We start from the raw sequence: 15,359 nt of genomic DNA, 5'->3' as shown, positions 1-15,359 counted from the left end.
ACCAAACCTGGTTTGCTTGACTGGGTACCTGAATGGTTGCCAACCTCCAGGTGGGGCCTGGAGTTCTCCCAGAATTACAACTGATCTTCAGGCTAGAGATCAGTTCACCTGGAGAAAATGGCTGCTTTGGAGGGTGGACTCTATGGCTGTCCTCTGCAGGCTCCACCCCCAAATCTCCAAGAATTTCCCAACCCGGAGCTGGCAACCCTAGTGAAGGATTCTTCCTTCAGATGCAAGAGGACACATTCTGATTGGCCTGGAACAGCCTGCAATGTTGCTGGCCCCTTGTTGACCATCAGTTGCTTGTTACTTGAGTCGCTGCTACTCATTGAACTTCCTACTCCCTATACCTTGCTATTGTACTCTTTTATCCAATTTTCTGGGTCCATATATGCCTCAGTATGCTTAATCTCCTATATCTTTGCCCACCTGTCTTGACCTTCTGCTGAGCTGATTTGCCATTGCAAAGTTTTCTGCTTGAATGAAACATGTCTTCATTCCCCAGCTGGCCCATAATATACCCTGATTCCCTACAGTTCTCTATGGCACCACTGATCCCGATTCTAGAAGCTGGCCATATACTGATCATGAGAAGGATGTGGATCACCATCCAAATGAGGTGGAGAAAAAAAAATTTAAACTTTAAAGGGAAAGAAGGAGTTTAAATGTGGCAATATACAAAATAATTGATGGTTTGAAAAAATATCTCGTTCAGTTCGTGTAAATGAAAGACGACATTCTCAGGAAGCCAAATTCTCTCCTAGATACTTTACTGCAATTTAATAAGGTCTAACAATAAAGCAGTAAAGCCCATATATATATCAAACTGTTCATCTTCTAAATACAGCATCCATAAACAAAATGCTCCTTTCCCCTCCTGCAGTACTGTACCAATTCAGGTTCTAATGTCTCCTTATAACCAAACAGAAAGTATACAAGTGCTATACTTTTAATTTACACCAGAATGTGCAAGACATTAACCAGTGTCTTTGACCAACCCTCCTCAACATTTATTCAGTCCTAGCATTTTAGGTAGATAATTCTAAAGGAAACACACAAATAAAATACTATCTATTTTTAAATGTCATCAGATTTCAGATTGAGTAATGCTTTCCGGTTCCCAGAAGAGGCACTGGCCGAAGCAGTGCCATGGAGGCAAAGCAAAACAATGCATTTGCACTAAGTGATCACATTTATTTGAATATTTTTGTGTGTGTTCTAAAATTGGTTACAGAATAAATACCTGCGCCTTATAACAGGAAGTCCACTTTTTTTTAATACAAAGTGCTTGTTAGAGGAAGTTGCATCAACGAAACATAGGAAGGAATGTGTCCATCTTGGTGCACACTTCCCTCCAGGAACCTAAAACAGATTTTTTTAAATTTCTTATTTTTTTAAAAGTTTCTTTTCCCTTTTTTTGTGCATTTCATTTCCTGCCATTGTGTATTTACAAATCTCTGAAAGAAGAAGAAAAATGCCAATATGCACGATACGTGGCCTTTTAACACAAAAAAGCCTTAAAAAAATCTACAAGTATCATTTCTTAATGAATCAATGATAGAAATTCTCTCTTCTTAAAAAATGGGAAGGTAAAAGAATTTAAAAAGCAAAATCAAGGAGCCCAGAGACTTTGAAAATGAAAAGGATTGTTTGTCCCTTTTAAAAGTTTTTCAAACTGTAAGGTAGCAAGGTCACATGATCCAGATGTAGATGCCTGATTGTAGTCCTTGTTAATTTCTTCTGCAGCTCCCCTCCCGCCCCAATCCTGGTACAAGGGAGGACGTTTGAAAATTAAATTAAAACTAGAGATGACAGCAATGCCCCTCTCTCAAACTGTGGCATGTGGTAGGGATAAGTGGAAATGGATTTGATTTAAAAAGAACAACAAAAAAATCTAGACTTTAAAACAAGATTCTATTCAAACCAGATGGTTAACTGGTGACATAGTGTTTGGTGGAAGGCTGACCATAAACTCTATAGAAATCCTGGCGTCCGTGTTGCTGAGATGCATCAATCCATTCTCTCACTGCCAATCCCGGAATTGACTGAGGTACAGATGGAGCAGGTGGAAGTGGGTGGGAATATTCCTGGGATGACACTGTCCATGGAAAGTGGCCTGACCGGGCGTAGGGTTGATGCCCGCTGTGATTGGATACTGAGGAACAGTAACAGTTGTCCACTGAGCAGACCAGGATTTTGCGCCCACCATACTGAGACAGCACAGACTGCTGAGATGATGTGCTGTTGGGGTAGTGGGAAGGGTTGAACATCGAGCTGGAGTGAACAGGCTGGGGGCCGCTGGGGAGTCCTACTATGTGCTGCGTGGAGCTACAAGGCACCATGGATTGTGCAGACTGGCCTTCGCCAGCTGAAGCCCCCTGGCTCACATACTGGCTGGGAACAGGCCCCGAGGATGGCTCCAGGAAGCTACCTTCTGGGAAAGCTGTGGCATGCTTGCGTTTCTCAGCTCCCGAGTTGCTGACACTGCAAGGGTACATGGGGATGCTCTGCAGGAAGGGCACCGGGGTGGTGAAGGGACCTGAAAGAAAAGAGAAGACACTTTATGTAACCTTTCTAAGGAAGCCAGCCTTGCATTTTCATCTAGTGAACAAGAGAATAAATCCTCTCCCCAGATCCAACTAGCCCTGCCTGGATATGCCAAAGAAAGGAGCCATCTTGCATCTAGTTACCGCAAAACACGATGCAAGGAGACTCTTTGATTGTTTTTATCAGGGTTTTCCCAGTTCTTACATGGTGTACAAAAACACAAGCAACACGAACCAAGGTGAAGCGGTTTAATCGCAGGATAAGTAAGCAAGTTCTGGATGAGATGGCAAGATACGTGGAGAATCTGCAGCAATATGACCAGGTGTCTCCCAGAATTTGGTGCAGAATACATGCAAAATGTCAAGCACAGAGGCAATGCCCACACTTCTTCCTGTTTTAGAGCTCAGGACTGCCTCTATAAATAAATAGAAGATACAGAATCACAAAGTGATGCATCCATCTTCTGCTGCCCAGTATCTGAAAAGTATGCTGACATGCAATTATTATTTCATTTGCATAATGTAACAGAGTCTGAAGTGGCTAAGAGCAGGAAACTGTAGCCTCAGGCTTCTTAACCAGAAGCCTTTATACCCTGCCTGTTCCCAGCACTTCAGTTATAGTAATGTCACAGAAGGGACAAGGTGAACCTTTGGATGTACTGGGTTCCTTGCCCCAGCCAAGTATTACCTCACCCTCCTTGCTGGATTCTTACAGCAGAGGAAGCCTAAAGTGCAATTACATTCAGGGCTGCAAATCCAAACAAGGATTTCCCAATGATAACCTAAGGCATAAACTAAGCCACTGGAGGGATTCCTTGTTCCCCAAGCCCTACCTCTGTGCCCTGTTACATTCTGCTCTCTCCTGTGCCTTCTCCCTTTTGTCCAGAAATCCACCATGAATTTCTGGTCCACAATATTTTCACTTCTCTGCTACCTTCTGCACTGGTTTAACATTCCCTTCAACCTATTCTTGTTACTCTGTTATTAAGCCCTCTCCTCCCCTTTCACCTTTATGATGTTTATTGAACTTTGTTTACTTCCTGCGCAGAGATCACTCCACATCCCTGTCTATACAGTTCTTAGAGCATGGCAACTGCATGGTAAGCACTAAGCATTAACAGCAGGCCTGTTCATCACAAGTGAAATGCATGGCTTCTCTGCAATCCAATCCAGAGTAATCTATAGCTTGCAAAAGCCCTTACACTAGGTTCAAGCACAGAGAAATGTTGGTGAAAAAAACAAATCTCTGTCAAAAATGAAACATCAGGAACTAAGAGCCTACAGAGTAAAAGTGTTTACTAGATTCAACTGCAACATACGCTTGCCTAGAGGGCCCTTGCAGCTCCAACTCACAGCTAAAAAGGTTAGAAGGAATAATGTTCTAAGACAAATGATACAAGAACAGATTTTTTAAAAAACCCAGTAGCATCCCTATTCCACTCTGATCCCTGCCTAAAGAACTCGCAAGTGAAAGCTGAAACTAGGTTATATACAAATTATTTTGAACCTTAAAGTAAAAGGTAAAGGTTCCCTTGCTCGAAAGCCAGTCGAATCCCACTCTAGGGTTGCGGTGCTCATCTCCGTTTCAAAGCCAAAGAGCCAGCGCTGTCCGAAGATGTTTCCATGGTCATGTGGCCGGCATGACTAAACACCAAGGCGCACAGAACGCTGTTACCTTCCCACTTAAGTGGTAACTATTTATCTACTTGCAATGTCTTGCTTTCGAACTGCTAGGTTGGCAGGAGCTGGAACTAGAGACGGGAGCTCACTCCGTCATGTGGCACCCAGGTCTCGAACTGCTGAACTACCGACTTTCCACAGCCTGCAGTTCAGCGTCTTAATCACTTGAGCCACCACAGCTCCTCTTTGAACCTTAAGGCAGCCATAAAAACAAAATTTAGATCTAGACCCAATGCAAGCAACTTAATAATGACCATGACAGACCTATTCTAAGCCATATTTTAGAGTGTTTTACAGAAAAGAGATATTGCTGGCTACAAAAGAACTTGCCTAAGATTCTGGAGAGATACCAGCAATACACCAGCATTTAAGTAAACCAGATGTTGGCAACAAGAAGCCCTGGGCCAAATTGAACTGCACAAGGAGAGATGCCTGCCCACTTGTTACTACACTCCATTTCCTGAATTAATTTAACATAGCTTCTTATGGGCTTCTTAATATAGATGCTTATTGGCTCTTTGTCCTTCAAATAACTTATCCAGGTTGCAAACTCTATTCAAAAGCAAACTCTATAACCACAAAATCCTCACTTTGCACTCCAATTGCATTATTTTATTTTTTATACCACCTTTCCAATTTTATCCATCCATCCATCTCTATATAAACAAAACACATAGATGCATAAAAGGGAAGGAGGATCAGTAAGTGACTTTCAAAACCAAAAAGTCTTCACCCAAAGACAATGATAAAGGAGAGGCAGACAAATTTCCTTGGGAAGGGAGTTCCATGGTTTTGGTGCCACAACTGAAAAGGTTCTTTCTTAGGTTGCCACCCATCTAGCAGCAGATGACAGCAGCAGAAGCAGGACCCGCAAAAGATGACCATAGTGGTCAGGTAGGTCCATACAGCAGCAGGCAATCCTTAAGATATGCCAGTCCCCCGATACAGGGCTCTGTATCAGTACCTTGAATTGGACCTGGAAGCAAACTGGAACAAAACTGGAGTGATATTATTCCTAAAACCCACCTGAGTCAGCATTCTGGCTGCAGTACTCAACATCCATTGTAACTTGCAGTAACCCATTGTAACTTGTAGAATGCACAGCAGTAGTCTAAACATTACCAGGGCATGCACCACAGTGGCAAGATCTTTTTTTGGCTTGCCAGCTGAAGCTGGTGAAAGGTGCTCCTGGGCACTGCTGCCACCTGCATGTCCAATAGGGGGGGCCTGGCTCAGCAGTACCCCAAGCCACAAACCTGCTCTTATAGGGGGAATGCAACCCCATCCAGAATAGAAGACATTTCAATTCTTGGGTTGGTCCTCCTGCCCACCAGTAGCACCTCTGTCTCATTGTGATTAAGGTTTGTTAGGACAATTAAGTAAAATAACAGAAGCAGGGTGTTAGAACTGATAAAGACTCATCCCTTCTAACACCTCACAACAGCAGGACTCTAACTAAATTATCTTTGACCAATAGTCATTTAGCCCCTCTTCAAAATCTCAAAAGGGGGTGATTCAACAATTGCCAGGGGCAACTTGCTTAACTGCCAACTGCTTGTACAATATAGAAGTTTTGTTTTCCTGGTCTCTCTCCCAGATCTGGAAGACTGCAATTTTTGTACCCAATGCTGCTTGCTAACGTGTTTGAGATGGTTGACATAAGACCCATTTACCTTGTTGTTGCTGCTTTGTGTGTGTCTGTGCGTGTTGCTTTTTAACCGCAACAAGCATTTATTTGAAACCTGGTAACGTATTGATAATATTTTTTATGACAAACCCAGCTGTTTCGTCTTTACTTTGTATGTCATGTGTTTTACCCCCACCCTTCTTTGAACCCCTTTCAAACTGGACAAAATAGTCCAGCTGAAACCAACTACTGCCCTCTTGTAAAGCAAACCTTTGCGTTGTATAGGAAGCTCTTGTTGATGTCATCTCAAAGAGAACACCCCCACACAATGTTTTTGTGCAGAAGCACTGTTGTCGCAGACTTGTATGCATACTGTGAACATGTTGCTTCGCAGAACATGAAGATGATTAGAGTCTAAGGCTACAATCCTACTCTCTGTGACTCAATGGGAATTACTTAAGTGAAAAATGCAAGGAGCAGGGAGACGATGGAGAAAAGAATAGCTGTTAGGAAAAAGAAAGATCTACCTGTAATATCAGACCAGGGGATTCCTTAAACGTTGCCAGCATGAATCTTCCCAAGAGAACAATTACTTAAGCCTTCCCTATCAGACATCTGTTCTTAGTTTTGAGCGATCCGGAAGTAGCCACTACTCATCAGCCACAGTTGTCCTATGATCAGACTACAGTGGTTCAGCGCCTGGGCAGAAGAGTACATTTCCTTTAAACTGCCCACTCTTATTTACGAACAACTCCTTCCCTTCTGCTTTGAAGGGCCCTGACTGTAGAAGTTCAGGTGGAAAAAGGACAATGTTTTACTACCCAACTAATTTTTCCAGCACAGCTATCTCCTGTTCTGCAGTGAATAAATGTCTGCAAATTGCAGAATGCCCTACATTTTTTAATATTACCTTTAATCTCAACAAAGCTGGTGATGGGACTTGAGGGATCACATTCAAGCACTGATCCCAGAGACAGCTTCAAGCAGCAGTGTTGGGCCCTCTGGGGACTGTCATCTAGTAAGACAGCCAGTCCCTTACCATCATGCGCCTTCTCTAGTTGATGGTACCCTCTGGTTTCTCTAAGCCTACTGATGAGCAGTACCGAGATTAAGATGGCAGAAACATACCATGATCTTCCCTCTTGAGCTACTGTTTATGCCAGTGAGGATTTGCCCATGCAGACATACACCACGAGAAAGAAGGACTGGGGAGGCAACACTCACCTTCCAGCAGCTTCCTCAACTGTTTCTCCTTCTTGGCAATCTCATTCAGGAAGAGCTTGGAGTTGAGATGGCCAATCTTGGGAGGGGGCAGGCTGCCTCCTGTGCAGTTCTGGGTCCTACAAGGAACATAGTAGTATATTACAAACCAAAGAACTGAGTTTCCTTTTGGTCTTCTAACAGCAGCTGAAAAAAACGTTTGTACTTCCCTCTTGCCTCAGACTGAGCTCCTTGGTCCTTTCCTAGAACTCTGCTAATGAGGGAATGGCCTCAAGCATGGGGAAGATTTCTCCCCTGCGGAGCCTTGTCTCTAAAACCAGCTTAAGCCCCGTGAAGAGACAACTGTACAGTAGAGAATAATCCACCAAAATTGCCTAGCATGCCCAACACAGACTGGAGATTTGGGAAAGGGCTCCATGCTGGATTGTGTCTGGTTGCACAGGGCAGTGCCAAATGCAAGCCAAAGCCACAATAGTTATTTATTTACAAAATCTATACCCTGCCTTTCTGACCTCACCAGGGCCACCAAGGTGGCTCACAGATTAAAAATATTTCTTACCTTTCCCTTGCTTGCTTGGAACAGATACTACCAATGCCATTCTAAGCAGAGCTACACTCTTCTAAGGCTACTGAAGTCAATGGACTTAGAAGGGTGTGTTTAGGACTGCACTGTAAAGCAGGACGCAAGGACAGTTGAAGCAGATGGCATCTTAGAAATGGGATTCAGCCAATGCTTTCAGCCTAGATTTGAGTGCTGCGAGGTATGCACAGTGTTGCACACCCTGCCCCACTGATTATAAGAGCACATTAAGATGTGCACTAATTTTTAACTGGAATTTGTACAGTTAATCAGTCATCTGATCTCCCTCTGATCTATGAACATATCCCATTTCCCCCCCCCTGTGAAAAGTGACTGGGCATTATAATCCAATTTCTTCTTAGCCTTTCTTATGGAAAGCTAAACAGATTGTGTGTACTTAATACTTTCACTGTAAAGGTTCTTTCCCAAAGCGCAGGTCTTTCTCGACACTGTGATCAGAACTCGGGCCAATATTCCAATGTTATTCTTAAAATATAGATACCAGAATTTAGCTGTAACAATATCACTCCCACCTCACCCCTGCATCTGACCTGGACAGAACTTAATACTTTTTTGGAATATGCTAACCAAAACTAGATCCTATCACAGTGCAAGCAGCAGGAGGAGGCGGAACACCAGTTTATACCACAGTCTCCCTTCCCTCACTTAGTCACCTTAGCTTCATTCCCAGGAGATTACCTGGACTTGCTATATGAAACATATACACCCCTGCTTCATCCAAGATCATATTGTTGAGAAATGAATTTCTTACCTATCCATTAAGATTTTCACCGACTTGGTATTCTATGAGGCAACGGAGAAAATAAAATCAGAAGCTGTCAGTCATGCAGCTCTCTTATAGCACAACATCTCCACCTTATCTAAACCTGCTGACTTCTCTGCTGTTCCCATCAGTTCTCTGGCTTCCCAAGCCCCACCTCACTCACCACAACCATACTTCACGCTTCAAACACACTACCTGGAAAGGACTGTTCCTTGGAGAAAAGCACAAGCTTGCATGTAGAAGATTTGATGTTCAATCCCCAGCAAAAAGATCTCAGGTAACAAGACTAAGAACGATTTCTGTTTGAGACCTGGGAGGGATAGTGCTGGAACTAAGCTAGATGAACTGACTGTTCATCTTGACAGCAATTTAGCAACTATGGATTTATGGAGATAACAATACTGAACTACTTTACAGAATTAAGGTGCTGTATAAATGATGTTATTGTTATATCCAACTGATCAGTCTATAAGCTGTTCAGAGGGAAGACCAAATGCTAATAACTACTGCCACTTCGTAGAATTTCAACAACCTTCGGAAGGCTATGTTCCCCTTTTAGCCCTTCCGGATGGCGAATATGGAACGAAAAGGGTCTGTATGAGGGTTACCCATATTCTCTCTGCAGGGAACAGGCATGCTAGACAGAATCCAGCCAGCAATTCTTTAAGTCCAGTAAGAACTCCAGCCAAGGCCTAAGTACAACATTGTATTTGCTGTACAACATTGATTATAAGCTTTAACCTATCACTTTGGCTACAGTCCATAGATACCATCCACAATTCATGAAGCACAGAATTATTCTAGCTTTCATATGCTTTTCTAGTCCGCTTACATGTACACGAAAACTCTTATCTTCAAAGGCACTTCCAAGTAATCCTACACCCTAGCAAAGCTAATGTTTTCATTTGCTACCAAGTCAACCATTTTACTGGTCATGTTTTGAATATCTGTTGCACGGTGCAATTGGGGCAACAGGGATGGAGCAGCGCAGTTAGACGTAGATACGCTAGTAAGGTGCAAATACCCTGTGAATCAGCTGCTGAGATTTACTTAGAAAGCCTCCTTTTGACAGACAGTACTGATCAAGAGGTCAAGGATACGTCTTCTAAACCAAGGAGTGCACCATCTGGTCTTTGTGAGTTCCAGATTAGCCCCAGAGGGGAGTGCTTACCACAAGTACAAGGTCTGAAGTGACCCTCTTATTCAACCGATTCTTGTATAACGTGGAAAGATCTGATCTTGGGAAACCCATTGGGGTCATGGCTATGTATCATCAGCTTTAAGGCATATCCTACACCACAGCAAACTATTAAAGCAGCATCTGAATTACAAAGCCTTTCTCTGCGTACCCAAGGAAGCTTGCTTGGTTTTGCCCTGGAGAAGCTTCAGCTAGAATTGTAGTAATTCATACGTAACTTTTTTTTGATTGGTTGATAGTTCTTATGACTTCTAGTGGTCCTCCCTTCATTTGAATTAACCCTTGAAGAACTGGCTAGCTTGCACAGGATTTCCAAACCTCCCTTTTTCAACATAACATTCCTGTATGTTATGGGTCTGGGCCATCATTACAGCTGGACCTGCATAGCTTCAGTAAGTCAGCTAAATGACATCCTTTAAACTTGTGCCTTGGACTCCCCATCACCACCACATTTGCATCACACCTCCCTTCACAGAGTTCAGTATGGCATAGACAGATGATTTTTTCCTACTTTACTCTCACAAGATCCAAGTGAAAGGGGTTAACCAGTGACTTTCAGGACTGCAAGTAAGGATTTGATCTTGTTCCCTGGCCCAGCCCTCCCACCTGCACCACACTGAGTCTTGATATCATACCCAGAAGCAGAAGACAAGTCCTTTTCTTAATGACTCTTCTGTGTATTTTGCTCATTAAAGCAACAATAATTGAAATCTATGCTCCATTCAGAAAATAGCGCGCACACACTTTTGGGCTTCCAAAAGAAAGTACAAAATGAGAAGCAGCCCTAACACATGCTATTTTGCATTTCTGAGCCCATGCAGTTGCGTTAACAGTCCAGAAAGTTGTCCAAGTCATCCTGCCAAGTGGTAAGGATGATTTTACCACAAAAGAGGTAAAGGGTGTGGTACAAAGTGTGTGGGGAAACGGTCAATAGGGGCTTATTCTGAGCACAATCATCAGCCTCAATAGATAATAACTCGTCTATGCAGGTGACTGAGGGGGTGTCTTCTAGATCAATGCCAAATGGATAAATAATTTCAGTAAGGTAGACAGAAGAGTAGGAGAAGGAGCTGTGTTTTGAGTCCAATTTTTTTTAAACAGTAAAACTTTGCTACATTTCCTACTAGATGCACAACTCTTTCTGACATTATGAATCTTGGTTAAGTGACTAGGCAATATCTGAAAATGCAAGAACCGTGACTGTATCACTACATTAAAGGAATGGAAGAGGAAAGCACTTTCATCCTTTGGCTCTTCCCAATGAACATTCTCCACAGCACTTTGTTTCTCCTGTTGCTGTGAACGTTTCAAAATGGCTAACAGTGGAATACCATAGCCAAAGGAGTAAGAGACTAGCTGGGAGAGCCATGGCAGGTGAGGTTAAAGTATGCCATGATCACCAACTTGTGTTTTGTAGGGGAAGTATGGGTGGAGATGCCTTGAGTAACCTTGGAAGTGGCAATGGGTGGATAGCAGAACTCCACCTAACCTTGGAGATGCAAGACAGGGAAAAAGACGCTTTCATTTTCCACATCGTGAGGGTGAGGATGAAGATGTAACTTCCATATTAAGGCAGAGGGGGAACTGGAAGCACTCATTGCTGGGCCGAGACTGCCACTTTGTATTTTTACACTTTTTTCTTATACCACCACCAATTGCTCCTCAGGACCCTCCCTTTCCTCAGATACCCCTCACTTCACCTTCATGAAGTTGATGTCCTCGGTCTTGTCATACATGACCTGAACGGAGCTGAGCAGCTTCTTAGCTTCCTGCATGCGCTCACTGAGGTGCAACACCTGGGCGGCATTCTCATTGCAGAACTTAGCCTGAGCCTTGTCTAGGATCTCCATAGTCTTGCGCAAATCCTCATCAAGGATCTGGTGCATCTTCTCATACTGTAGGCGCACCTCGTCCTTCAGCTGGTTCACCTTCTCCTGATAAAATGGGAAAGGGAAGGAAAAACACCCAATGTGAATTGTGTATAATACACTGGAAGATTCCGTGAACAAGGAGTCTTAGGCGTTTGTGGCCTGGTCCCTGCAAAACAAAGTAAAGCCCACCAAACAGCATGGGAGTGATGGTGGAATAATTTGCAGAACCTGCATTATTTCTCTCTCTCTCTCTCTCTGTACAAGACTTCCCTCTAAGACTACATATGATCTGGTTGGATAGTAGCTTGCTTAGTAGCCATGCTACAGACTGTCACTTTGATGGGGCTATCCTGGGCCCACCATGGTAGATCAGCTTCTCACTGTTCTGGCTACAACCCTCTTCCCTCCAAGATGCCCTATCGGGGAACTTCTTTGAGAGAAGATCTTGGCAAGTGGCTGCAGCTCTTGTTTGCTACTTGGCTCTAGCATCAGGGAAGATAAAATGAAATAAATAATCCCAGTTACTTCAACCAGCCGCTTGTCAGACTGCAATTTGCACAGCTGCTGCTCAATGTCTTGCTCGCGCTCTTCCAGACGATCCTGCTGCTTCACCAGCATTTTCTGCAACAGAAGGAACAAGAAGGGGAAAGGCAGTTAGACACTTAGAAATGGGTTCCTGCCCTTTAATAGCTGCTACAGTTTGCAAGGCATTATGGAAGCACCCAAGAAATGCAGTGCACAGAGAGCCAATGTCATGTTTTCAAACTCATGATTCTAAAGTGCATGTTGGAAAATAGTCAGAAAGCATATGCAATGCCATCTTTGCAGCTTATTAATAGCTAGGCATAAATATGAAGAATGTATATAGGGAAGAAGATCCCAACTAGTGTGTGACGAAAGAGCCAGAAACAGGGAAAGCAGCAGCATGGTGTTACATGCTTTTTCTTTCTGCTTTTGGGGAGCTCACACATCTCCCTGCAATGTGTGCTTGAAAACATTTTCTGGCCATTTCCCTGCATGGGCTTTCAAAACCTTAGTAGGAAAATGGACCATGAGGAGCAGATTCTCCTTGGCACTTCTTGGCTCCAACTTTTTTAGCGTCCTGACATTTCCTTTTGTTAGCAACAGAAATAGCCAAGGGAAAAGAAGAGCACAATTGGCAACATGGTCTCTTTGGAGGGTGGAGCTCTACATTTTCCTCCAGATTTCACTTCATATAAACCATGAGACTGGCCTCTACCAAATGACCTTTGCATCTTTAATCCCTTCCGTGGAATCCCACAATACTACATCACTTAACAACACGGAGTAATCCAGTCCTCACAACTGTGCTTTAGGTACTTCCTCATGAACAAATCATTAATGCTCAGTATACAAGAACAGATTCCCCAATCTACCTCAGCAATACCAGAAGTGTGCACTGGAGATTCTGACCCGTGCTAGAAACTGTGGGAATACTTTTGCCATATTAACCAGGAATTGAAAAGCAAAGATCAGTATCTGGTTGTGAGAAAGCTACCTTCTGTGTGCTTAGGGGATATGTGGGAGAAGGGAAAAAACACTCTTCCATTTTTCTATCATTGTCTTCTGCTACTGGGTGAAGACTCTGCTTTGTATGCCATTCCCTCATTAACCCTCCCTCCCATTTCTGAGTTTGTGTAATTATGTTTTCTATATTTAGGTATAAGTTCATTTTAATGCGTTTAATTGTTCATCATGTTGGGGACCCTAAGTTGGGGGGAAAGGCAGCATAAAAACATTTAAAATAACAAAATTTGTTCTTTAAGTGCTTAACAGCATAGGTACTACACAAGGTACTTCACTCATGAACAAACCATTAACACACAGTCTAAAATAGATTCCCCAGTCTACCTTAGCAACGTTTGTCTGTTTATCTTGCCAAAGAGAACTGTCAACAAGCCATTTAGAAAAACTGAACAAAAATGATTTATAACATTTCAGGCTCCTGTGATCAAAAGAATATGATAGATTAAAAAGTGAATGGAACATAGGATATAGATTCAGAAGAAAAGGAACCTTCCCTTATACCGATTGTCTATTGATAATGTCAGAATCCAACAAGTGAAGGAATTCATGTATCTGGGAATAGTTTTCACATATAATTTGAGTTAGTCCTCTCATCAAAAAGCCATGCTGAAGAAAGCAGGACCTTGTACTGAAAGCATCCTAAAAATTTTGAGGCACCGTGGAGGACAATATATATAGCTGGGGCAACTCAAGTTTTCATTATGAAAATTGTCCCTATCTTGCTTTTCGGAGCAGCCATCTGGATCCAATCAGTCAAAAAATCTGTTGACTTCCCTCTACTTTGCTCCCTTTGTATGTTGACCAACACACCAAAATGTATAGCTGGAGTGTCCAAATGAGCAGAATTGGGTCAACCATCCTTGGAGTCTAAATCCTGGCAACTGGCCTTCAATTTGTACCTTAGTGCTCTATAGTACCTCTGGATACCTATCTTTATTAAAAGGAGATTCTCATAAATCCTCTTGATCCAAGACTCTTAACTCTTGACTCAAAACTCACTCTTACTGGACTAAACCCTGACATTATTCAGGGCCTAGAATCGTACATCAAGAAGAATGTCCAAGTATGGGATTACTTGAGCACATGGTCTCATGCTCGCAGGGTCTGCTCTTCTCTATTTTTTAGTATTCCTCCACCTAAATTGCTGCCTTCCTATGCTCTATCTTATTATCTTGATTGAATGCACAGCCCACTGTGGTTATGAAGGGAAGATTAAGAAAGATGCCTTACTCAGACTGCCTTTGTGATTGTTCTCAGGGGAAAACTGGTACTTCAATACTTATTTGTTGGAGTGTCCTCTTTATATTAGCCTTAGAAACAGGATTTTAATACAGTACCAAGATAATTTTTCATCTTTATCTCATCACAAGCTAGTTTTACTCCTTTTATCTGACAGATTCCCAAACCTTACCCTTGCTCTTGCAAGATTTTTCCATTGGTTTAGTGTCGTGTCCAGATGATGCTACTTAAAAACAGGTTGTTTACCTGTAACTGATGATCTTCGAGTGGTCATCTGTGCATTCACACCCATGGGGATCTAGTGCGCACGCGCTGGATCAATCAGCATTGTAGCAAGCTCTTTAACGGATTTTCGTGCCCAGTCCCTCGGGCATGCACAAGAACCCCACCGCGCATGCCCAGAGGGGTGGGCGCGGGCATCCCACCAGTTCCTTCGAACCGCCGCAAATCAACCCCTATGGAAATTATAAAAGCTGACAGCAGCGGGGAAGGATGGCGGGTGGTGTGAATGCACAGATGACCACTCGAAGATCATCAGTTACAGGTAAGCAACCTGTTTATCCTCTATGTGGTCTCTGTGCTTCACACCCATGGGAGATTAGCGAGCAGTGGCCTACCTGGAGGAGGGTGCTGGCAGGTCCTTACTGCGTCGCTGAAGATAGAATGTGACGTCCCATGTTGGTATTAGAGTTCTTATGGACGTCTAGGGCATAGTGCCTCATAAAAATGTTAGGCGTGGCCCAGGTAGCAGCCTTGCAGATGTCCTTCAGGGGCACTTCCTGGAGGAAGGCAGTGGAAGCCGCAACAGCCCGGGTTGAATGGGTCTTGATGGGGCCAGGCAACGGCTGCTTTGCAATCAAGTAGCAGAGGTGGATGAGACCAGCAATCCACTTTGAGAGGCGCTGAGCCGTGATGCCCCAGCCTCCCTGGTGTGTATGAGACGAACAGTTGGGAGTCACGCCTCGTTGGGCGGGTTCTGTTGAGGTAGAACAGGAGTGCCCTTTTGACATCCAAGGTATGTAACAGTCTCTCCTCTGGGGATTTTGGAGCTGGGAAGAAATCCAG

At 43.4% G+C, this 15,359-nt stretch overlaps 1 protein-coding gene across 1 annotated transcript in view; it reads right to left on the bottom strand.

Annotated features, from left to right (window-relative positions):
- Positions 1–1,588: 1,588 nt before the first annotated feature.
- TRIM8 (tripartite motif containing 8) overlaps positions 1,589–15,359 on the bottom strand; it is a 72,613-nt gene continuing 58,842 nt past the window's right edge. Inside the window, exons 2-6 of the mRNA XM_015420139.1 lie at positions 12,033–12,128; positions 11,337–11,570; positions 8,427–8,458; positions 7,078–7,193; positions 1,589–2,539 (exon numbers count right to left, since the gene is read on the bottom strand). Of these exons, the coding sequence (XP_015275625.1) occupies positions 1,932–2,539; positions 7,078–7,193; positions 8,427–8,458; positions 11,337–11,570; positions 12,033–12,128 (1,086 nt within the window). The 3' untranslated portion in view covers positions 1,589–1,931. The remainder of the gene's footprint in view (positions 2,540–7,077; positions 7,194–8,426; positions 8,459–11,336; positions 11,571–12,032; positions 12,129–15,359) is intronic.

This window comes from Gekko japonicus, unplaced genomic scaffold (assembly GCF_001447785.1).
Source record: "Gekko japonicus isolate JY-2015 unplaced genomic scaffold, Gekko_japonicus_V1.1 scaffold29, whole genome shotgun sequence".
NCBI classification, from domain to species: domain Eukaryota; kingdom Metazoa; phylum Chordata; class Lepidosauria; order Squamata; family Gekkonidae; genus Gekko; species Gekko japonicus.
The sequence above is the reverse complement of the archived record's forward strand: the minus strand, read 5'-3'. Positions and strand labels throughout refer to the sequence as shown.